The 25557-nt window shown below is 33.3% G+C and overlaps 1 protein-coding gene across 1 annotated transcript in view; it reads left to right on the plus strand.

Annotated features, from left to right (window-relative positions):
• The window catches only part of LOC118195842 (uncharacterized), a 50950-nt gene extending 25742 nt beyond the window's left edge, over positions 1-25208 (plus strand). Inside the window, exons 3-4 of the mRNA XM_035367175.2 lie at positions 6468-6695; positions 22191-25208. Of these exons, the coding sequence (XP_035223066.1) occupies positions 6468-6695; positions 22191-23124 (1162 nt within the window). The 3' untranslated portion in view covers positions 23125-25208. The remainder of the gene's footprint in view (positions 1-6467; positions 6696-22190) is intronic.
• The last annotated feature ends 349 nt before the right edge of the window (positions 25209-25557 follow it).

Consider the following 25557-nt stretch of genomic DNA (forward strand, 5'->3'; position numbering starts at 1 on the left):
GAACACAAGTGTTGGAATTAGCACATAGTTCCATTTTCGGTGCACATCTTGGGATAAAGAAAACAAAGGAGAGAATCCGATATTAATATTTTTGACCTGGATTAGCACAAGATGTCAAAACCTTTTGTAAAACATGCAAAAATTGTCAGTTGAAGACTCCAGAAAAGCGATCGGACAAGATTCCCAGCACACCCGTCAGAAGACCCGAATTACTTTTAGAAGTAGTGAACATCGACGTTATTGGACCTATTGAACCTATTTCTGCTAGGAAGCATAAATACATGTTATGTCTGGTAGATCAACATTCCCGATGGCCAGAAGCCGTTTCACTGAGAAGCTTGACAGCAAAAACCATTCCACTGAGAAGCTTGACAGCAAAAGCCACTTGAGATGCACTTTTGGAGATTTTTTTGAGAACAGGAATCCCTAATACAATAGCTAGTGACAACGGAAGTAACTTTGTTTCAAAATTAACTACAGAATTCCAGAAAAGAATAAGTTCTCTACACCTGCTTGCAGTGCTTCAAATGGAATTGGTAGAAAGATGGAACAAGTCCTTCAAGCAAATGTTATATCTTGCCATCAGGGCTGATCCTTCGAATTGGGATAAGCACATCTCCCTTATTTGCTCTTTGCTTACCAGGAAGTACCAAACTGCACCACTGGAGTCTCACCATTTCAACTGATGTATGGGAGACAACCAAGAGGTTCTTTAGCAGTACTGAAGTCTTCATGGTCAGGAGAAATACCTATACCACCTAATCTTAAGTGAAGCTGCTATGGATTACTTACAGCATTTAAAAATAAGGTTGGAACAGGCAGCCGAACAAGCCAATTTAAATGCAAGTGAGAAACAACAAAAATATGCTGAGTATTTTAACCAAAGATCAATACCAAAAAATTTCAAAATTGGGGAACAAGTCTATTTACTCATCCCAGATTCAAATACCAAATACTATGCATGTTGGACTGGACCAGGAGAAATTGGGAATCATTGTCCACCTGATACCTATAAAGTAAAATTACCTGATGGAAAGATGAAACATATTCATTCAAATAAAATTTGAAAATTCACGGAACTCATGAAAAAATAAACAACCGGAAATAATGAAATGGAAAGAAATTCATGAGTCAGCATTTCAACAACTGAAGGAACGATGTCAACGGAACTGATCACCCCAACACTGCAGGATCCATATGTCATTCATTCTGACACATCTCAAATCAGAATAGGTGCATGTTTATCACAAGGGAAGAAACAATATCCTGTGTGCTACGCGAGTAAGAAACTATCGAAACCTCAACAAAGCTGGCTGACTATAGAGCGTGAAGCCTATGCTATAGTATGGGCATTGAAAAAATTTGAACCATGGATATTCAGTTCATCTGGGGAAATTGCGACTGATCACAGTCCATTAGCATTTATAGTGAGAAATGCTCCGCAGTCGTCCAAATTACAGCAATGGGCCATAGCATTTCAGAAATACAATCTAGAAATAGAACATTGCCTTGGAAAAAAAAGTTGTTGAATGCCGATGCATTATTCAGACTCCCCAACTTACTGTTGATGTATCTAATTATATTTTATATAATTAAATGATTAGATAGTTTTCTTTAATTTTCTTAGTAATTTTACAATTTTGTGCAAATAAGATATTTATGTGATTGGAAATAGAAGGAAAAAATTTATTGGATAATGGATATTTGAGGTAAGTGGTAAATTTAGATTCTTTTTTCTAAAGAGAAGAACTGTGTTGCAACATCATTAATTCAAGAAAACTCTAATATAGTCTGTTTTAGAGGAAACGACTTTCTGTGTAATAAAAAAAAATCTCTTTTTATTCCACGTAAATGAAAAGAATAGAATTATGTACTTATTTAAGTAATCTGAATAGAAAAATTTTGATAATGTTTTATTGATAATCTTCATATGTAAAAGTAAGAAGCTAAATTTTACATACTTTCATAATTGGAATAATACTAGATGGGTATATTTTAACATGTTTATATAAAAAAAAATATCAACTTCTTTTCTCTGGTTAAAAATTAAGAAATTGTTATAAGAATAATAATATTTGGAACCAGTGGGTGAAGTTAAGAAAAATGTGTTATCTATGTTTATATAATAAATTGATGTGTAATTGTAGGTATTGCATTGCAAATATTTATAGTATTTGAGATTTGAATATTAGGTAGAATGTTTAAATGTAAATGTAGATTTTTTTTTCTTTTTCGCATTGATCGCAAACGGTTGCTAGATTTTAGTTTTCAGATTGATGATTGATTTGTAAACAGCATCAACAACAATCTTACGACAGGGGTGTAGTATCTGGCAACTGTTTGGTGATCAACAAAGCGCCTTTGGTGGACTTAGCCTTTTTTCCAAGAAGGGTTACTGTATTTTGGAAGAGTTGCATGTTAGCCTTGGAAAAGGAAGGTACTAGATTTTGCTATGCTGTAGCAGAGATGTATTACTCTGAATTTAATATCATGCTTTGAATGTCATTTTAATAAATGTTAGTTTTGTCTTGTTAAATGGTGCTTTATTGAACCACAAAGCCATTGCATATATATATATATATATATATCAAACAGAAATTTAAATCTGCAAAATATTTGATCTAGTAATCTTTGCATGGTTTGCGCAACATTACGTTAACCATGTAGTTAAATTCAAATAACCTAAAAGGAGTAACTATTGCCGTTTTGGTTATGTCTTCTTTATTCATTGACACCTGGCAGTGTGCTTTCTTGAGATCTGATGTTGAGAAAAGAGTTTTATTGTTTAAATTGAATGTAAAATCATGTAGATATCTAACTGGATAGTTATCTGGATTAGTGATTGAATTTAATTTGCGGTAGTCCCCACAAGGTGGCCAGGACACATTTGATTTTTTTTCGGCATACAGAGGATTACTCCAGCTACTTTTAGAAGGACTACAAATGCCTTTTTGCACTTAATAAGGGAATTTAGCTTTTGCAGCAACCAATTTGTCAGGCACTAGGCTTCTAGCCCTAGCCGCTATGGGAGAACCTTTAGTGTCAATTATGTATGTAAATAACCCCTTCCCCCCGTACATTCTTATCCAGAGGCAGTTTTGAAACATCTTGAAAGAGAGAATCTTATTTTCTAAGTAAATCATTAAATATAGAGGTTGGAAAAAAATATGGAAACGCCAAAATAAGAACACATTGCTGCGACTAATATGGCATTCGAAACAGCCTGCAGTTTTCTCGGAATGGATGAACAAAAGTCTTGTATGCTTTGCAAGGGTCTTGTAGACTATTTTTCTTGTAAAACGTTGACAAATTCAGTTGACGAAAATGGTGGATAGCGCTCAAGAAGATTTTTTTCCAAAATAAACCACAAAGGCTCAATAATATTGATATCCGGTGACTATATGTGAAATGGTAGAGGTGAAAGTTCACCCTCATGCTCAGAAAACCAGTCCTGGATGAGGAGAGTGAACAGGAGTTCTGTCATCTCTTGGAATACAGCATCACCATTGGGGAACAAAATTTATACCGTGGGGTGGGCATCATAAGTCAAAATGATCACAAAATCCTTGACAGGAATGTGACCTTGCTCAGTTATAATGGGTCTCGTGGAATATAACGATATGGCTGCCAAAACCACGACCAAACCCCCACCATGTTTCATTCTTGACAGCAAATGTGTCTTATCATATGCTTGGGATGGCATTCACCAGATGTAAACTCACCCAGAATTCATAAACTGTCAAAACAAGACTCATCCGACCAAATGACAGTCTTCCATTGCTCTACAGTCCAGGTTTTATGATTTTGGCTCTACTTTCTCTTCTTACTGGCATTTTGATCACTGATGAGTGGCTTTTGAATTGCAGCTCGCCCAAAAGTACCCTGCTTCTGGAGCTTCCTTCATACGGTTTTGGTGCTGAAAGGGTTTGCAAGTACAATGTTCGGTTCAGCAGTCACTTTTGTGGCTGTAGTCCTCTTATTTTGCATCTCAGTTTTCTTTATTGTTGAGAGATCATTTGTCATGATCTCTCAACACACATTTTCAACCACACTGTGATTTATCGGATGCGATTCCTGTATACTTAAAAATCTTGTATACTGTGCTTTCTGAAGCACCAAACACTTCAGCTACATTGGTTATGGAAGCACCCACCATATGAGCTGCAAAGATTTGCCCATGACGAATTCATTTAGCTCCGACATGATGCACCCACAATTTCTCAGAACATTGTCCCGATAGCAAATAACACTTGCAACGCATTGAGTATGTTGTACTGACAGTGTTAGTGAGCAAACAGATCAGCACCACCAACAGCCTTGCAAGAATAAACATTTCAGTTCAAACATGCATTTTAGGAGGTTGTTTCCATATTTTTGTCCAACCCCTGTACATGTAATGGTTATAAAACTGTCATTTTAGGTACAATATCTTAGGATATCTTGCCATCTGACATAACGTTAGTCATGCTGTCAATTAATTTTTTTTGGATTTCAAATTTACAACAATGCCGTAATTACTAAAAAAAAACTGCGCCCAAAATATTTTCCGAGACATTAGCAATAAAAAAAGTCCATGGAAAAATTTGGCAAAGACCTATGTCTAAATTTACTAAATGTTTTTTGTAGACATCTATTTTTATACCATTTTCTGCAACTAAATTCAGTAGGATGTTGGTTTTAAATGGTCTTATGGAGTAGGAGGCAAGGCATACAAATCAGCTCCTGTGTTGACAAAAAAAAAAAAAAAAAGTGTTCTTAAAAGTTTTTTTGTATACAAGGATGCAACAATTACTTTGCCTGTGGGTGTTCATCACCACACATGCTTAGACTTCTAGTTTTCTGATTCAAAATTGCATGGGTTGTCCCATTTAATGGCTTTTTCACAAAATGACTGACAGAGGCACTAGAAGAGGGAAAACTTACTGATGGAGAAGGCGTGATGATGTTTGAAGGAGGCAGGGCAAACAAAAGTGCTTGAGGTGTGCCTAGCAGATCAAATACGCCCAACAGAGTGAATGAAAAACATTTTTTTCAAAAATTTCGTAACATCAATTTAGCGCTCCCTGGATGCTGTGCCTGGGGCCCCTTGACACTCCTAGCTGTGCCACTGTTTTTAAATTTTGCATACTTTCTAGAAAATCATCACAGCATTGTTTAATGATTTTGAAGAGATGGCTTAAATGATAGGCACAGCAAATTAAAGATTCAGTAATATTATAAAATGTATTTCAAAGGACTTACCAATTTCATTAATATTCTTTTTACGCGCAGAAAATAATTTCCTATTTGTGTATACATTTTATGTTATTACCATCAATCGGAAGTTTTTAAATCATATGCTATGAAATGCATAGAGAAAATTACACGAGAGCAACACACAGATGCTTTTTGGTTTTGGTTATTTGTTGGCAAGAATCTAGATCTAGAATTAAAATGACCTCGAGAGTGAGATCAAACACGAGAATACAATGCAAAAAGTTTATCTACTTTTTTTTAAAATTTTAAATCAAATACTTGTTTCTTCAAATTATTCAAAGCATCATTTGCATCAGTAGAATTAGTTACTTTCAATTTGACTACCATGGCATGAAGTTGAACAGGAGTTGGGACTAACACAGGGTGTCAGAGATTTTGTCAGCCCTAGCTGCTAATTTTTTAAGTTTGATATCAGAAGAGGCCAGTAGAGGCCTCTTCTGATTTTTGTGTATTTTGTGAGAGTAAAATAGATGGCTGTTTGTCACCTAAATTGATATCTCTCAAAAGTTTATTTTTTGTTTTACAAAGTCTGAAAAAACTTCAGTTAATCTTTTTTTAAGAGTGTCATATGCATCAACGACTGGAGGAGAATCAATTATATCTCATACGTGACGTTAGATGTTGGTCACGATTGTGGCCCACAATGATGTGATATTTTGTGACATCGGCAGTTATCTTATTATTAATAAACTGGCTTTCAATTTGTTGAAACCATATACTTGGATTGTCTTTTCAGAAAGGTGGCACTTTAACAGAAATTCTGTTAATTTCAGATGCTTGCATTCAAACACTAGTATCACCGTTTATAGACATGTTCGATCTATTAAAAATACATTCATCTCATATCCAGAGTCACTAGTTTGGGATTTTAGATGATTATTAAACACCAATTTGCAAAGAATCAATTCTTTTAATAAATCAAAATACATATAGCGTAAGAATAACATTAATCTCAGTAGCGAACAGTGTGTGTAACAGTAGGGAAGAATTGTTTTTGACAGTCCTGCAGAGTCGAGATTCTTAACACATATGTGCTAGTGGGGAAAATTAGGATGTGGCATCAGCGTCGATGGTGAAGAAATGTGGGGGCAAGGTAAAATCCCACAAGTTAATATGAATAATACTATTATTTATTCTGAAACTTAAACATGTATTTAATTTATTACTGGAATCTGAGCTTTTAATATCATTAATTTTGATATTTCCTTTAGCCTACCTACAGAAAATGGTAGTTCTAAACTTGATGTTATTGGTTCAGATAAACTTCGTATTGGCAACAGGCATACAGAGGAAATGTCATTGGTCATCAGAGACTGGCCTTCCCATCCTGATCCTAGCATCTGCACAGAGCAGAAGCATCTCATACCAGCTGAAGCCCTTTCACAGCAGATTGCATGCAACATTCAGGCATTGCCCATAGATGAAAAGTTTTTCTTGCAGTAAGTGTAAATTAATGTTTATTAAATTGACGTCTCTGTTTTTAGGTGTTTTCTGTGATTATTGCGCTTGGTTTTGATTTGCTCATAAATACCTAAAATATATTTCTTTTATAAATAAGTTTTATATTTAACATACTATTATGCTGTGCACTGTATATGTTCGTTATGAGATGAAAGAGAATAGGCTAACAGTGTACTTTAACTGATATGAAAGAAAAAGTTTTTTAATTTTTATTTCTAATCAAAATGGTTTGAAATTCTTTGGCATGCTCAAAGTCAAAATCTTGTATAGATAATTTTTAGATTATTCTAAAAATACCAATGCATTTATTTATTTACTGCAATTTCAAATCAATATAACAAAGTCATATTAAAAATAAATCTGTAAGTGTATGATTGAACATAATATGAGAAACTACTGTAATAGAAAGTTAAGTTACTGAGTTGAAGTTATTTTAAAATGCTGATTTATAAATACATATTTATCTGTGAGTGTGTGTAGATTGAGAGAAAAGATGTTTAAATTTTTTAAAGTGTTGATAATTTATGAGATTTGCTTTTAAGACAATAAAAGACTTTGTTTTATTCATCACATAAACCTTTTTGATCGGTTTTCAAGCATTTTTTTTCATGTCACTTTGCTTCATTTTGCTAATGTTTGTAAGTATAATATAGCACAAAATCCGGACCACCAGCAAAGAAAAAAAATATATATACCCCCTTTTGATTGGAGAATATAATACTCAACTAAAAAAAGTTGGCACCATGTAAATGTAACTTGTATTTCCACTAATTGAGCTTTCTGCATGCCACTATCAAATATCTGCTGGCTAGTAAATTGCATTGGGACCAATAACAGTATTAACACAGGGAGTAAAATATGTTACCAGTATTTGTACAATTTGGCAAAGGGAATAATTAACATATTTAATTTTAAAAAAACTTTTCTACACCGAAAGGAATTCTTATCTTTAATTGTTTACATAGCATAAAAAAGTAAAATTTACACACATTACCAGTTCCAAACTCAGTGAAAATCCACTAGAAAAATAAAATCATTGAACATGGAGTTAGTAAAACTTTAGATGTGACATCCTTCCAACTTAATTTATCAGGAGGCAGCTTAACCCAAATGGAACATATTAAAGTTTTAAAGTTTTTATAAGTCCAGTCTCTGGGAGGCCTTTATTGTTCTGCCACTTTTGGTTGTAAGCTTCTTCATATCAGGCAGGTAAATCTTTGGTCCACCAGGATTTTCTTCATTCATGTCTTCAGTTCCTCCATTTGTTACCAGGTTTTCAAGTACTACCAAACAGACTTCAAGTGGAAATATTGTCTGCATTGGCCTTAAGAACCTTGTCTTATTGTCTGCATTGGCCTTAAGAACCTTGCTTAGACCTTGTCTTGAAGGAAACTAGACGTGTTATCTTATCTCTACCAGGAAGCAACTGCATTACAGGACCCATTGGCCATTCAACACATTTTGTACCATCATTTGCAGTCAGCACAATGTCAGAGTCTGATTTTTTTTACTATATTTCTCATGCTTATTTCTTTGATTTAAATGTCTTAAACATTCAGGCCTAAAACTTTTTCTAACATCCTTGATAAATTTTTGTTGATACTTTAGCCATTTGTTGAGGGAATTTTCACCAGTTTTATCAAAGTCTGAAGTGTCAGTTTATCAGTAAAAAAATACTATACGATAGACTGCACATGTGTGAATACAAATCAAATATTTGCTTCCTTCCTTTAAATACAAAGGTCATGTCAAACCTGACCTTTCCAGAACAGCAGAATCCTTTACCCTGTTTTATGGGAAGAAAGGACTTATAGAAGTCATGTTCCATTTGCCATGTGTTATGCAGTAATGCATTTGGATATACTAACTGACCTTATAGTTTTTCTCATGTTTAGAATCCAATAATGCTCCCTTAATATAATGAACAAAATCTAGGATCCAGCAGGATGATTTTTAGAATGTTTGGTTATTATCAATTGTTTAACAGTTCCATGATCTGGAGGCAAAATAATGGGATTCCAAAAATCTAAGAAATCTTTCCTGAAAGTGATCCTTGTCTTCAATCGAAGAAGGCCCTCATTATCAACATATGTTTTTAATGTGTTCAATTTCTTATACGTGACTGATGTAAAATATCCATGTTGAATAAATTTCACAACTTTACTTCTTCCATATGCAAAGCACTGATTTTTTCCTTGAGGGCTTTTTGAAGCTTATCAAGCGATATGACAAGTGTCTCAATGTACTTGGTACCTATGTGGAAAAAAAAAGGTATGTCATATCTTTAATGTCTCATTCTATTTTTTGACTTTCATACACAACTCTGACCACAGTCGACAGGGGAAACTTATTTTTCAACTTACCCTCATAAAAACATTGGAGATAGTGGCTTCCTTCATGAATATTGATATGATTATTGCTGTAGTATCTTGAGCAAAAATGGGTGAACTTGTCTTCTCTATCAATATCCATCCTAAATATGTTTCTGTAGCAACTGGTCTACAAGATAAAATCCGTCTTTTTCCTATGAAGAACCTCGCCTCCCCAACACGTTGATGCCAATTAAAACATCAGTTGGATGGTTTTTTGTCATCGGTGACAGTGATTGCAGTGTTCAAAGATTTTAATTCGGCTATCCATTTCTTTTTTATTGAAGAGTATTATATATGTCATATTGGTCAGAAAGATTGAAATTGCAGAAAAATTTACTGTCTGAATTACCTAGTTCAATTTTATATACATTATGTAAGTTTTTCACCAGTTGTAGATCCTCTGAAGAGTGAATAATTTTTGTTGATGCAATAATTTGAAACCCGAACTTTCCCAACCAAATTTAACTGTAAAGTCTGCAACTTAAGGTGAATTAGAAAAAGTAAACAGATTAATTGACTTATCTTTTCTATCTGTTTTATCGTTTGTATTGGAGGTAGATTTTACTATTGCTATTTTATAATTAGGCTGTATAGTACACATCATTACACAATGAACCTTGTTACAAGCAGTACATCTCACAAAATTTTAGCATTTGTCCAAACAATGTCCTACTCTGAAACATTTGAAACAGCATCTTTTCTCCTTCAAAATTTTTGTTTATCTACTTGGGCCATTTTTGGCACTTTGAAGCAGTTCAAACAATCATGTTTACCATTACAAAACGTACATAGCTTTCCGTGTGAATTTTCACAAGCTAGCAGCTGTATGAGATTGCTTGTGAATTTTCTTACAGTTTTTCCCTTTAATTGAAACTCCTTTTCGAAGTCCAAATCCATCCACTACTAAATTTATCTGCTGTTCAGACTCAACTTCAGATTTCAAGAATTTTAGTAAACTGTCGAGTCAGTCATTCAGATCGCTGCCCTGGTCAGTATTTGGGCTTCTTTGCCAAGCTTTAAGAAAATCTTCAAGCATGCATTATTCAACTAAAAGATAAAGTAAAGCAGCACTTTTGTCTGTGGTAATGCCTAGAGATTTAAGAGCTTATATTTGAGTCTCAAGGTTATCATAAAGTGCAAATAAGTCATGATAATAATTGTATGACAAGACATTTTTCACAAGTAGCTTTTCTCTGTCATATATATCTACTAATAAGTCATCCCAACCAAAATGATATTTTATTTCTCCACAGCTTTCAGCTAATTTTCTCCTGCTGGAGGAAAACTTTGAGCAACTTTTCTAGTGACTATGAAGTACATTATTCAAATGATCTTCACATCTCTGCATACACACTTTTGTTCTTTCAATGAAATTTTCCTTAATTTTTAAGCCTTAAGGTCCGAAAATATTGTGGCATCATGGCGTACAGATTTCAAATACTCTCACAGGAAGAAATTACATGTTGTCAGATCACAAGATCTGCATTCATACAATCCAGTTCAAACCACAAAAGCTCTCTTAACAGATTTGGGTTCCATTCACTGTTCACTCTTAATGCATTTCCGATGGTATCTTCAAAGATGTACGGCCCAGATGCAGCCTCTGCCCAAATGTCACACTATACAATCACTCTTTGTGGATATAATGACTTCTCCATAATTACTTGAGGGTCTTCAATGGCATCAGGGATCTAAAGAGCACTTTAGTGCCATAAAATTTGAGACCGCCCAGAAGGTAACTTGTAGTGACCGCCACCCATCAAAGCGTCTGAAGTTCAGAAGCCAGTGGCAAAACTGATCATCTAGACTGTTTAACCAGGGAAATCAATGCCTTGTGGTGGAATAGGCGTGCTAACAAACCTATCCTAAAGTGCTGGAGTTGTGATGATAAAAACCACATGCGAAGGGTCAGCAGAACATCCCATTGCTTGGAAGTTAAGACCATTCCCCAGGAAGGAGACAGAAACAAATTAGTGGCCGTCTCACAGAGCAAAGGTTGCCAGATATTGCGAAGCCCGATTTCAGAGCGAATGTTTTTCTTTTAATTTCGATTCCTAGATCTGTGGGTACTTTTTCAAGATTTTGAATGTCGGTATATTCTTTGAGAATTTGTTTAACATCTTGAATTGATTCATACCTATCACTTACAACTAATATGCCTCAACATATGCGGTTATATAATTTCTTTAATTTACTTGTTTAATGAGAAGGAACAGGGATCAGCCCTTCCTTCAATATATCCTTGTTTGCACATGATTTCAGTTATTTTGTTATTCCGGTTTCTGTCTGCCTGTCTCAGTCCATATGTTACGAAGCGATTAACGATACTAACGCGTAGTTCGAAAGGCTAGTAATAACTTGACTATTCTTGTTCGAACTATATTTTGTTTAAACGAGTTTGCATCAGTGGTAAATTTGATCTTGATTTGGATACAAAATATTCATGACGATATCTTTCATTTATATTTAATGAAAACACCAAAATATATCACAGCAATACACATACATCGCAATGGCGAACTACAGTTACATAATGTAAAAAAAAAAACAGAATTCCTTTGGCGCAACAGCGCCCTCTATCCTATGAAAAATTCCAACACACCCCACCTGTGCTCTTTTAAGAGCACATTAAATTTACATATCAATAATATATTTAGATATAATCAAAATCAATATGCACAAATTAATACTGAAAACTACATTGCAAATTAAGTACAATACATGAAACAAACATATATATATATAACTTTAAACTTCAAAAGGATAGATTAATTGGACGGGTCTTCGATAAAGTCCTTGAGAAGTACGAATCAAACATGAACGCACATACCCATCCCTACCTTTATAAACTTCTATAATTCCAATAGGCCATAAAAATTTTGATTTCGTCGACCCCTCCAGCAATACAACCTCACCCTTTTTAAGATTCCTTTCAGGAGATGGATTTAGAAAAGTATGCGCAGACCGTAATTCGAGGAGATAATTCTCCTTCCACATTTTCCAAATTTGTTTCAAAAGATTAGTTTGATACAGTTTTCTCCTAGTCAAAGTCTGCCTGTTCAATGGTTCATTCCTGAAAAGGTCGGCGAAATGTACAGGATAAGAAATATTTTCTTGCCCTGGAAACAAGAAATGGGCAGGTGTAAGAGCTTCTGGCTCTTTTATTTCATTATGGACATAAGTAAGAGGTCTATGATTTAAAACTAACTCAATTTCTGATAGAATAGTCATCATTTCCTCAAAGTTAAGAAGAGCCCTTCCGAGAACCTTTCTCAAAGGATCTTTGATACTTTTCATAAGCCTTTCATAAAAACCACCCCACCAAGGCGCGTGAGGCACAATATATTGCCAAGTTATGCCGTTTATTGATATGAAATCTTTCAATTTTGAATCTATTATAATTTTTGCTAATTCTTTAAGAATTTCATTAGTGGCTCTAAAGCTCTTAGCATTGTCGGAAATGATAGCTTTACAATTTCCTCTCCTAGCTAAAAATCTCCTTAATGACAAAATAAAATTTTTTGTTGACATATTTGTGATTAATTCTATGTGCACAGCTCTAGTAACACTGCATGTAAATAATGTTATGTAAGCCTTTTGAGGCATATCCTTTCCTGATTTTATTAAAACTGGGCCAGTGAAATCTATGCCAGTTACAGTAAAAGTAGGGTTTTCAGTAATTCTACATTTAGGTAGTTGACTAGTTATTTGTTTAGCTGGTTTCAACTTATACTTTCGACAAATTAGGCAGTTACCTAATACTCTTTTTATAAGTTGTCTACCTTGTGGAATCCAAAATCTAGACCTAATTTTGGCTAGCGTAAATGTAACTCCACCATGAAAAATTTTATTATGTTCTCGAATAATAATTAACTCTGTAAATTAAGACTGCTTAGGAAGAAGTATAGGATGAGCTTCATCCTTTGTAAACGCTCCTTGTTCTAACCTTCCTTTTATGCGCAATACACCACAACTGTCGAGAAATGGGGCTAAATTCGAAAGTGGAGAGTTTTTAGGAATCGATTTACCATTTTTAAGGTTCTGCAATTCTAAGTTGAACTCTATGTTTTGCTCATGTTTTATCCAGTCTATTTCAGCATTTTGAAGTTCTTCTGCTGTGAGGGGACCTGCAATCGTTTGTAGTTTTTGAAGTTTATTAACAAACCGTTTAACTAGTGCAGTTACTCTTAGTACTTTTAACGAACAACTATATTTCCTTAAATCTAAAATAAATTTCGAATTTTCTACCAAACAGTTATTTTGCACTGTACTTTCAAATTCTCTTTTTAGCTCTAAGTCTACGTCTGTAGATTTTAAGTTCTCTCTTTCAGTAGGCCAGTATTCAGGTGATTGGCTTAGCCACGGTGGACCGTGCCACCAAAGATGGTTTGTAGCTAAATTTGCTGCAGAAATTTCTCTGGACAAGATATCTGCAGGGTTATCCTTACCAGGGCAATGAGCCCAATTATTGGTATCTGATAAAGATTGAATTTCTTCTATTCTATTTTTTACGAAATTTTTGTATTTACTAGCTTGTCCCTTAATCCAACATAATGTAATCATCGAGTCAGTCCAAAAATAACTAGAAGTATTAAATTTAAGACATTTACTTACTTGATGGACTAATCTTGCGGACAATAAAGCTCCCATTAATTCCAGTCTTGGTAATGTAAGACCTTTCAGAGGAGCTACACGACTTTTAGAACAAATAAAACTGATACTTATCCTCCCATATTCAGATATAGCTCTTAAATACAATACAGTTCCATAGGCTAAAAGAGATGAATCTGAAAAAGAATGAATTTCAAATGAAATAAATTTACAGTTCAAATTTGAAAAATAACATCTAGGAATTTGGAGATCTTCTAAGTGTTTGATTTCACTGCACCACAACTGCCACTTGTGATCCAGTGACGATGGAAGTTTATCATGCCAGTCTATGTCATGACTCCACAGTTCCTGTAGAATGCACTTCAGCTTTATGATGAAAGGCCCAAGAAATCCGATAGGATCATAAATACGACCCACTACTCGAAGAATAAACCTTTTCGAAGCAGTTCCGTTCTTGACAAACTTTGATAATTCTTTTACGTTAAAAGATATACTGTCCGCATCTGGATCCCAAACTAGACCCAACACCTTGGATGGTGAGTCAAGTCCTGTACTTGAGCTCTTTTCCTCATCGATGTCGAACTCAGCATCTTTCCACAGCTTACGCAGTTCCATGGAATTGATTTTCCATTTTCGTAATATCATGCCACATCTTTTGAGAATTTCTACACTTTCAGTCGTAATTTTCAAAGCCGCTTGCAAGTCTTCTTCGCCTCCAATCAAATCGTCGACATAAAACCATTCTGACAGTAATTTGCAAGTATCGGGAAATTCTTCTTTACATTTATCAAAATGATATTTCAGAGTTGCAGCTAACAAATATGGACTTGGTTTTAGTCCAAATAAAACTCTATTAAAGTTCATTTCTTGATATGAATTAGAACCGATATCATCAGTCCAGAAGAATCTAGTAAATTTTCTATCACTAGGATCGATCAAAATTTGTAGATACGCTTGCTTTATATCCGCTGTGAAGGCGATTGTATTTTGTCGAAACTTTAAAATCATTTCAAATAGATTTGGATACAAGTTTAGTCCTTTAAATAAACAGTCATTAATTGAAAGTTGTCCTCCTTCATGAGAAGAACCATCAAACACGATTCGAAGTCGACTAGTAGATTTGTCCTCACGAATGACAGCATGGTGGGGTAAGTAGAATGACTGCTCAGAATATGACACTTCAGTATCTGACGACGAATTCTCAATGATACCTTCCCTATGATAATCATCAATTACCTTCTTGTAATCCTCATAAAAAGCGGTATCATTTCTAAATCTCCTAACCAGACTATCGAAACGTTTCCGAGCCACTTCTCTATTATTTGCTAATTTCTCCTGCATACCTGGTTTCCACGGCAACTTTACACAATATCTTCCATCTACGAACCCAACAGAATTATTAAATTCATCAAGTATCTCCTGTTCCACTAAAGTCAAACACTCCGCTTCCTTGTTTTCAATACCTAAACTTTCCAGTTCCCAGAAACGCCTGAGTTCAGCTGATACAGTGCTTTGATCACCTAAAACTAAGTTCACAGCAGCCGTTTTACTCATATCATCACAATTTCCCTGCAAGAACCATCCAAGTTCTGTGTTTACAGCTACCAAAGATATATTTAACCTTTCAAAACCTTTTGTCAACTTCCAATAAAAATCTATACCTATTAACAAGGAAATTTCATTATCATCTGACGCTTGATTATAACCCCACGTTAAAGTTAATCCCTTGGCTTCCATTTCAGCTCTTGTACGCTCATTCGGCAAATTAATCGCCGCCCTCGAAATTTCATCTGTTTCCAACGCCTGTATTACGACTTCATTTCCATCTAAAATATTTCCCAATCTCACTTCAACTCTGCGACATGTTTGCAACCTAGGATCCTTTGCTCCAAATGAATAAATCTTTAATGTTTCTGACCCTAGACATTTTAATCCCAACTTCATAGATACATTTCTTTTAATAAAACTCTTCTCACTACCGTTATCAAACATTGCAATAACTATACCTGACAATTTACGACTAACAATTTCTGTCCTAACACACTGTAATAAAATCACATTCCTATCATTTACAACTGAATTCGAAATAGTAGGCTGAATTTCCAATTCCTTTGGTTTTTCTTCTTCCGGTTTTGAATTAGATTTACACTTGCTAGAATTTTCAAATTTAAAACAAATAGCTTTGGCGTGTCTACCAAAGCAGAATGAACACTGTTTAGCATTACATTTTTTCACAAAACAGTTTGTGTTACAACATAACAGACATCTCCTTTTTTTAATTAATTTATCTCTTTTTTGTTGCACAGTCATGTTCTCACATTCAGTCTTACAGTGACCTTGACTGCAGAATAAACAAACTTTGGAAGTTTTCGCCATAAATTCTATTACTGACGCGTGTTGATTATTGCGACTCGGAGGGAAGTTTCGTTTCTGATTTCGAAAATTGTTTTGTTTGTGTTGGTTAGAATGAAAATTATTATATGAAGATACATTATTAGAATTAATACGGAATGCCTTTTCTCTTGCACTAATAGGATTGTGTAAAAACTTCATCAATTCCTGTAAATCATGACAATTATTTATATTTTGCTTAGAAAATTCAAGAGTCAATTCTCCTGGCAGATTTTTTAGTATTATGTTAGTCAGTATTGTTGTGTATGTTTCCGATTTGACATTTAATTCCTCTAAACATCTAATTTGAGTTTGGGCTTCAAAATAAAGGTTACAAAGGGCCTGAATGTTAGAAGCATTTTTTACAGGTGCCAGATTTAATAAATTTGACAAGTGGGCATTTATTAAAATGTCTCTTTGGCCAAATGTTTCAGAAATTAATTTAACAGCCTGTTTATAATTCTCTGGAATAATTGAGAATCCTTTGATGCTAGCTAGGGCTTTACCACCTAATAACGACTTTAAATAGCAAAATTTGTCAACCTCAGTTAAATTAGAATTATTATGTACAGAATTCTCAAACTGATTCCAAAAATCTAAATATTCTGAAGGCTCACCATAGAATCGAGGAAGCGAAAGTTTAGGAAGTTTTCACCTGACTGATATGGAACTTTTCTAATTGATTTAATTTTATTTTGCAAATTTACTTTAACTGGTATTATTTTTTCGTTATATTCATCTACTGTTTTAATTTCATCCTTAATTTCTTGTTCTTCTTTCAACAATTCATCAATGTCACTATTTAGTATGTTAATAATTTCAATTTTACTATTCAACTGTTCTAAATATAAATCACATACATCTATATCAATATCTGATTCATTCAAATATATGTTTATTTTTTCTACTAACTTTAATGTTTGTTCACGATGTGTGTCACGCTTAGTTCGAAGCTTTAACAATTTAGCCATTTTCACAGTTTCTAGCAACAAATTTTACCCCTCAAATACTTTAACAATAAATTCTAATTCTAGAATTCTAAGAAAACAAACTGTAATTTTTAACAACAAATCACACTTCAAGCATTAACAACAAATTCTAATTCTAAGAAAGCACAACATTTTCTTACTTGCAAATACCAATGCAAATATTCAGTAAATGCGAAACCTAAAGTTGTAAATTTTTACCAAACAAGATCAACAACATCAAACAACCCTACTACTTCAACAATTACAAAATATTCTATTCAACCAAATTTTCAACAAAACTATTTACTCACCCCACCATTACGATAATTCCCGGCGACAGCACCACATTTTACGAAGCGATTAACGATACTAATGCGTAGTTCGAAAGGCTAGTAATAACTCGACTATTCTTGTTCGAACTATATTTTGTTTAAATGAGTTTGCATCAGTGGTAAATTTGATCTTGATTTGGATACAAAATATTCATGACGATATCTTTCATTTATATTTAATGAAAACACCAAAATATATCACAGAAATACACATACATCGCAATGGCGAACTACAGTTACATAATGTAAAAAAAAAAAAAAAAAACAGAATTCCTTTGGCGCAACAGCGCCCTCTATCCTATGAAAAGTTCCAACACCATATATAGTTTTGTTTAATTTAGAGACATTTGCTTCTCTTTACAAGAGGTAGCCTTCATGTTGCTTTGTTTGTTCTTTCAGGTCTTCATATAGAAAAGCTGTTTTTACATTGAAATGATTTACATGCATGTTCTTTTGAGCTGCTGTTGCCAAGATAGTCCTTACTGTTGTGTATTTTATCACTGGTGCAAATATTTCAGCCCAGATTTTTAGCAATATCATTTAGCTACTAGACAAGCTTTATATTGCATAACATCTCCTGAAGCATCGTATTTTATTTTGAAAGTCCATTTACTTCCAGTTGTTCTATTTCCTTTTGGAAGATCAACTAGTTCCCATGTTTTATTTTTCTTTAATGATTCTATTTCTTCTTTTGTGGATTTCAACAACAATTCCTTTTTTTGGTTGAAAATGTTTGCAATTCTTGTTAGTGTTTAGAAAAAGCGTAATATTGATTAAAAGAATGATTATTTCTTAATTGATTTTATTAATTTGATTTGATTTCTTCATTCTTTGTTATGCACAAGAATCTGTTTGGCAGGATTCCCTTGGTAATTCTTTGGGGTCTTCTCAGTAATAGGGGAATGTCTTCAATTTTGATTCCTTCTGTTGTCGCATCTGGACATGATTTTTCTTGATTCACTTTCCTTAAAAGTCCATTGTATTTCCTCATTCTGATCATTTATTTGATAAGGTATTTCCTGCTTTTTTGTATTCATCAATATTACGCTTCTTTTAATGGCAGTGTTGTTTGTGTCAAAAAAATTCTGTATTCTTTTTGTACAGTCACTGTATCCAACAAAAATTCCTTTTTCTTCTTTTTCATCCAGTTTATTTCTTTTCTGCTTTGGAACTAGGCAATAAGCTGTGCTGCTGTATATTAAGTCCAAAATTGATTTAGGTCTGTAGTTGTTTAGCTTGCAATACAGCTATTCAGACATCTTGCTTCTGATGCAAAATTCACATTCTTTTTTAATTTCTCTATCAATTCTTATTCTGGTTCCCAGGTCATCATTCTTCAGCCTCTTGACTGATTTAGAATTTCTGTATCCTAGTCTTGTGTGCTAAAGATCCATGCTGTTTCCACTTTTATAATGGGAATTTTGGCTTTTTTCTTTTGTGATTCGTTTATCTTATATAAATTTTCTTCTGTTTTAGCAGTGCCTATGTTTTTATTTTTCTTATTTATTCTGCAGATGTCTTCTTCAAATTCAATTATAAACTCTTTGTTTGTAATGTTTTGCCCTTCTTTGACGTATTCTTCAGGAACGTATAAAACGTCTACAAGTTTTACTTCTATTTCATTATCTTTGTCATCTGTACAGTATAATTATCTTTCTCCGCCTTTGGACTTCATTTGAGTGCTAAATTTCTATTATCGGTCATATGTAGCTCCTGAATCAGCTAACCAATTTGAGCTTTGAAATTTTTCATCTTTGATAACTTTGAATGAAAAAAAAATATCTTGATAACTTCAATGAAAATAAAGATAAGAACTCTTCTCAAGCTTCTTATCTTTATTTTCATCTTCATGTGTATCCTTTTTTACAGCAACTTTCATTTTTTATTTATTTCTGTAATTTCCTTTATTCACTTTCTTTTTACTCTTTAAAAGCGGGTTACTTTTATTTTTTCTTTGTAGTCTCATTGAAGAATCTACATTCTTTTTCTAGATGCCCTAATTTTGTGCAATAATTGTATCTTCATTGACTGAAATGTTTGAATTTTGTGTTGAAATTTGTTTTGAAAACAGTTGTCTCATCTGTTCACATACCTTCTTTTCTTCTTGAGCATCCCTTGATAGTTTTGTTTTTACATATTCCAGCGTTAGCATGTTTGGATGCACTTCTAAAGCTGTAAAAGATTTTTGTAGGTTGCCGGTAAGCGACTGAGTAAGAGTGCTGCAATATGACTGTCCTTTGTTTCTTCACCAATTCATTCACGATCTCAAATGTTTTGTTGATACCTTCTTCAAGCTTGTATTTGCTTTTCTCCTTTTAATGTACACAGTTTTCTGAGAAAATAAATTTTGCTGGAGAATGATTTGGTTGTCTTCTATGAGTAAACTTTTGGTAGCTTGTGTTTATTCATCTCGTTTCATCCTTTCAGTAATAATTAAATCCCATAAATTTTCCTTTTTCACAATCATTTCTATTTCCTTAGCTGATAGTTGTTGTTTAATTTTTCAATTGACTACTTATTTTCACAGCTAGTATCCAGTCTTGCTTCTGTTTTTCAAATGCACAGTATGCAGCTATATTAGTTTTGTCTTGCTTTTCAAAGATTTGGTTGCCTTTTTCCTACTATACCGTGGTAATTTATGACAGAATTTATTTTCTCTTTTTATTCTTAATAGCTTATCTTGGTATGAGTTATGCATTCGGATGAAGTAAACTTGCACTCAGTCTCATAATCAAATGTTGAAGGAATGTACAGTTAATTTGTTTGTCATCTAAACATAAATTCTCCATAAGCAAATATTAAATTAGAATTGAAGTTTCTTACCTCATTAAGGGATAATCCAAACTGCAAACACATGAAATACAATTAGAATGTAAAAACGTATTTGTTATTAACTGTAAGAAAAAAAATATCTTACAATTATACAAGCACTGTCAACTTGCCATCTGTGAAGTGTAGTAAGTTATGTAAGAGAGAGTTTCTGTAGGCTTTAATCTATGTTTCAGTTAAGGGGGTGAAGGTAATGTTAGATGAGCAACTTCCTTCTTCTATTTCCAGTCATGATTCTTCAGATTTTATTCCTCGCATAAAATTTTAAAGTTTTATAATTGTGTAGCCTATATTCATTGCTGTGGGAATTACACCATTTTATTTCTTTTATGAAGAAAAGAAAGAAAAACTGTAAATATTGAATCATGAAAGCTCTTCATGGAATGTGATACAAATTTTACAGTTGCAATTCTACAACTTTTGCATTTTTTGCAGCATTTCTCACACCACAATTTTTTTGGAATTTCACTTTATTATGAATTAAATTTTTTTTAAATTGCATTAATTTATGTCTTACGGGGAGGTTTTTTTTTTTTTTTTTTTTTTTTTTTTTTTTTTTTTTTTTTTCCCCTTTAGCTTAATCCTTCCTGTAACACTATCACATTTTTAATGTTTGCTCTTGACCTTTCAAAAGTAAGATGTTTCAGATGTTTTCATTTTCCTGTTGAAAAAATGCTATCAAAGATTAGCTATAAAATCTACCAGTATTGCACCCAGTGATCAAAAGATGTTTCATCTCCATTTGTGCTGATATATGACGTGTGTTTTTCTGAATGGTACCACTCCATATATTTCCTACATATATAGTAAGCTGCTGACATGATCAGTATAGCTGCTTGCAGTGCTGGCTATTTTATTGTTTGGCCCTTGTTCAAATCCCAGAGAAGGCTTAGATGTTTGTAAGTGTATACTTCCTGTGCAACATACGAGGATGCTTAAAATACTGGCAAATCAAAAGTTCACTTGAAACATTTGGTGGTAAGAGACCCTCAGATCTGTGTCCCAAGGTGTTCTTCATCAAAATTCCTATGCAGCTGTACGGGTAGTGCAGTGAGGACTATACCTGTAAAATCATTTATATAGGTCTGGTGTCCTGCCAACTTCCTGTAAGCAGTAGACTAACTCTCTGATATTCATATTCATGTATTGAAAGTTTCATGAAGCATAACTTTTTAACAAACTTTTTCAAAGCAGGCTATTTTTACAGAGATTGCCAAATACTGGTTTCAGTTATGTCAGGTGTGCAAAACTTGGATGGACTATGCAAAGTATGCATTTTCAGTAATGATTTTGCCTTCACTGTCTTTTCCACTTTTGGGTATTGTGGTCTCTAGGACCATGTTTTGTTCTTTATAATCACATCACTTTCATGTGACACGTTCTAAAGGACATTATACTCTGAAAGTGTTACTGTGTATGAAGATGACCTTGTACCAGTGCACACCAGTAATAGAGCAGTATGAAAAACATGCAAATTAGTTTGAACCACTTCTGTTACCTGCTCAGTAAATTGAACTCAACATGGTGCCTGAAAATGTTTTTTCTATCATTATGAAGCAAACTAACCACTGTTTTGCAAGAGAAAGGAATAAAAATACCTTTAATGTTTATAGAAGGCTTGTGTCAGTTCTTTTCAAGGAGATATTGGCAGTATTCACTTCCAACGGAAGTTTACACCCTATTAATGAAGTATTGTGTTACAAATTGCATCTGTTTGTAGATGAAAAACCAAGCGTTATATACTGAACATTATTTTGAATTAACTCATCTGTTAATAAATTTAAAAGTTTGCTCTGTGTATGCTGCAGTACCTTGATTTCATAAAGTAATTTAATTGATTTATTCTTCAAAAAGAACTAGTATACCCTGTCTGTCATTTTTGCTATTTATATTTTATGTAATGACATCTTTGATTTCAGGAAGAATTATGTAAAATATGTTTAGGTACTGAAGGCATTCTTTTATTTCAGATTTGACTACAAAACCAGAAATAAACTTAAAACCAAGCAGAGACGTTTGGATCCATATTACAGAACACAGGAACGAGTTCGGCAGAGAACAGTTATGAGGATTAAACGTCAGGATCCTCGCTTTCGTGCTGCAGAACGTGAAAAAGGACGATACCGCATGCGTTTAAAAAGGTTAGATCCAGTTTTTCGTTCACAAGAAAGGGAACGCCAGAGAGAGCGTATGAAGATGAAGAGGAGTGACCCATGTTTCCGAGAGAGGGAGAGAGAACAACAGAAGACTAGATTGCATGTTAAAAGACTAGATCCAGCTTATAAAGAAAAAGAACGTGCCCAAGATAGACTTAGAATGCGAATTAAGCGTCAGAATAACGGATTGTATTCTGCTGTACAAGCTGAGATAGCTAAAACAAGCCCTAAAATTGAAAATGACATTGCAGTTACAGAAAGTCAAACTTATAAAGAGATAACTGAATCCCATACATCTTCTGTTGAGATGAGAAACAATCAGGCTGTGTTCCCTGAAAACTTCAATACTAGGTTCTTATCTGTTAAACCGAGGGATTCCACTGTTGAAGGATTTCACTTCAAGAAACAGCACATTCTGAATTTTAATTTTTATAATAGTAGCAAGGAACAGTGGGCTAGTCATGATGAAATGTGTCCTAAAGGTTTAACCAGCTTCAGTGTTGCAGGAGAAAGTGGTAAATTTCAAATTTCTTCAACACATGAAAACAATATTGGCTTTACTCTAAAGGAACATCCTACAAATCAGAAAAAAACACTAAAAAATGATATAGTTCCTAATAATTTGGTTGCAATTAAATCGACTGAAATATTACATATTGAGACAAAGAAAACAAAGAGTTTATTTAGCCATGATACTACAACCATTCCTAGATTTCCACTTCAGTCTACTGTAGATAAATTGCTTTAGAATTGGTGCATAATACTGTTTTACCTTATTAATCTTTTAACAAAAGCAAAGTTTGTAATGGAAAAATGGTACTTGCGTATTTTGTCTTCGACCATTTTCAACAGTGTTACCAAACAGTGCAAATCATCACCAGTAGTTAATAAGCATGATATTACAATACACGTATAAGAACTTTTCTCTGATTTTATGTAACTGTGATCAATAGTAAGCCAGGTTAGGTTTGTAAGGAAAGTTTAAATGAACTTCTGTTTCTGTATTCTTCTCATGCATTTTGAAAATTGGCTAATATTCAGGACCTGCCTCCTAGAAAAAAAACAAATAGGGGTTTATTTTCTGAGTTGTGGGGCTGATTTTACTGATGCATATACCTTGAAACATTAAAAGACTGTGGATTCATCTAAATGATGCAGTTAAAGATATCATGGAACATTGCAAAACCACTAGATTCATATTGAAGTGAATTTATGTGCCATCAAATTCATACAGGTGTTGACAGTTTTGTTGTTATTTTATATTCCATTAGGAATTTTTCATTGCCAAAATGATTGGCACGAGTTTTAATGAATTTATCAGATAAATTCAAAGCTTATTGTCATTTAAGTTTTTATGTATCATATTTGTAATATGCTATATAAAAATTCATAATATGTCTGTTGGTTATTTAATCAAAGTGTGATGTGTTATTATCTAACAAAATAAAGAACAAGCTGTTCCTTTGAACTTCTATCAGAATCATAGGTGCAGTTTGGGCCAGATACCAGCTAACTTTCATGGTCAATGAGAAAATACGTTTGTACAGAAATAAGTTACTTGAAGTAATTTGTATTAGTCATGTATTATAATTGTGTATATGAAATTATATATAAATATCTGCTGACAGTTCCTTTATTTCCAAAAATAATTTGTGCATAAAATGTATTAAAAGTCAAGTTGAATGCACTTAAAAATATGGTTAAACAAATAAAAATGTCAATAATGGCTTCTTTTTTCTAACTCAGATAATTTGAATATTGTATTATACAATTTTGTATCACAGCTGCCAATGTTGAAATATGAAAAATCCGTAATTTTTCACACAAAAAAAGTTTGTGCCATTTCAGAAACTTTATTTCATAACTCCAAACTGGTATAAATTCATTTTGTAACACATGATTTATGTTATTGAGTATAATTTATTAGCGATCGAAATTTCAGATTGACATGAATTAACTTTATAATGCATGGTTTAGGTTTTATATCATATGATTTTGACATAAATTAACTTTATAATGCATGGTTTAGGTTTTATATCATATGATTTTGATATAAAATACTTTAATATTTAATTGTATATCCAAAATTTTATTTTTTTCTGGCTTTGTAAAATTTTATTTTGTAAGTTTCGTACTCTTTTATACTGACAAAAACAGCTTTGATCGGTATACTTGTTAGCACTGCTAGGTACCATGTTGTTGGGTCTGAGTTTGAATCTTGGAGAAGGCTTGGATGTTTATAAAGTATGGAAGAAAGGGTAGACCCTCGGATGCATCTCCCAGGATGTTCTCCATCAAAATTTGGATTCCCCCCTTTCTCATGGGTGTAAAATTGGTCGCCTCCTCTAGTGCACTTGTACAAGGTTCTCAGTGATGAAATGGTTAAATGACCAATGAAGTAATGACCCCTGATGATTAGACATTGCTTGAATCTTCATAAAATTATATCTAAATGTCTACAGTAGATTAAGACAGATTAAGGGCAAATAATATTTAGTAAGAAGCATTGTGCTGAAAACTATTAGGGTAAGAGGATAGACTTACTCAATTTCATTAATTCAATAATGTTATTAATTTCTGGTAAACATTTTCTTTGGTAAAGGCTAAAATTAAAAACCAGGTCATTTGGTGATCTACCAGGAGACTGGGAGATGAAAAACTGCAGAAGTTGGCAGCTGTGATGTATTATAAAAAATTAATTTCTCTTTAAATGATGTATTTGTGGCATGTGTATATATCACTAATGTAGAGCAGCTTTATCCGATCAACATTTGTTTTGTATATAAATTTGCTGTGACTTTTTTTAATAAAACGTTTTACTATTTGTGCAGATTCAAGAACCTAGTAAATAGTAATATTAAAAAAAAATAAACCCATTGCATAATATGGACACTTAATTTCTTTTAATTTCATATAATATCTTGTGTAAGACATTTCGTATTCATAATCTTAATGAATGGTTGCAAAATATGTTTTTTTTAACTAATTTATTTTTCTGAATGAAAAATAGATTAAAATTCCATTTTCGTCTGTTTCTGCATTAATTTGGAAGTCAAACAAGTTATATTTTCAAAATTTCACAGGACTAGTTTCAATGGTTTTACCGAACAATCATCCTCAGCTGCAGAAGCACAAATGAACGAGATAAGATATATGATTAGATAAGATAAGAAAGATTGGA

The sequence above is a fragment of the Stegodyphus dumicola genome, chromosome X2 (genome assembly GCF_044657685.1).
Source record: "Stegodyphus dumicola isolate Sdum_Otavi_A_Nest chromosome X2, ASM4465768v1".
In the NCBI taxonomy this organism is placed as follows: Eukaryota; Metazoa; Arthropoda; class Arachnida; order Araneae; family Eresidae; genus Stegodyphus; species Stegodyphus dumicola.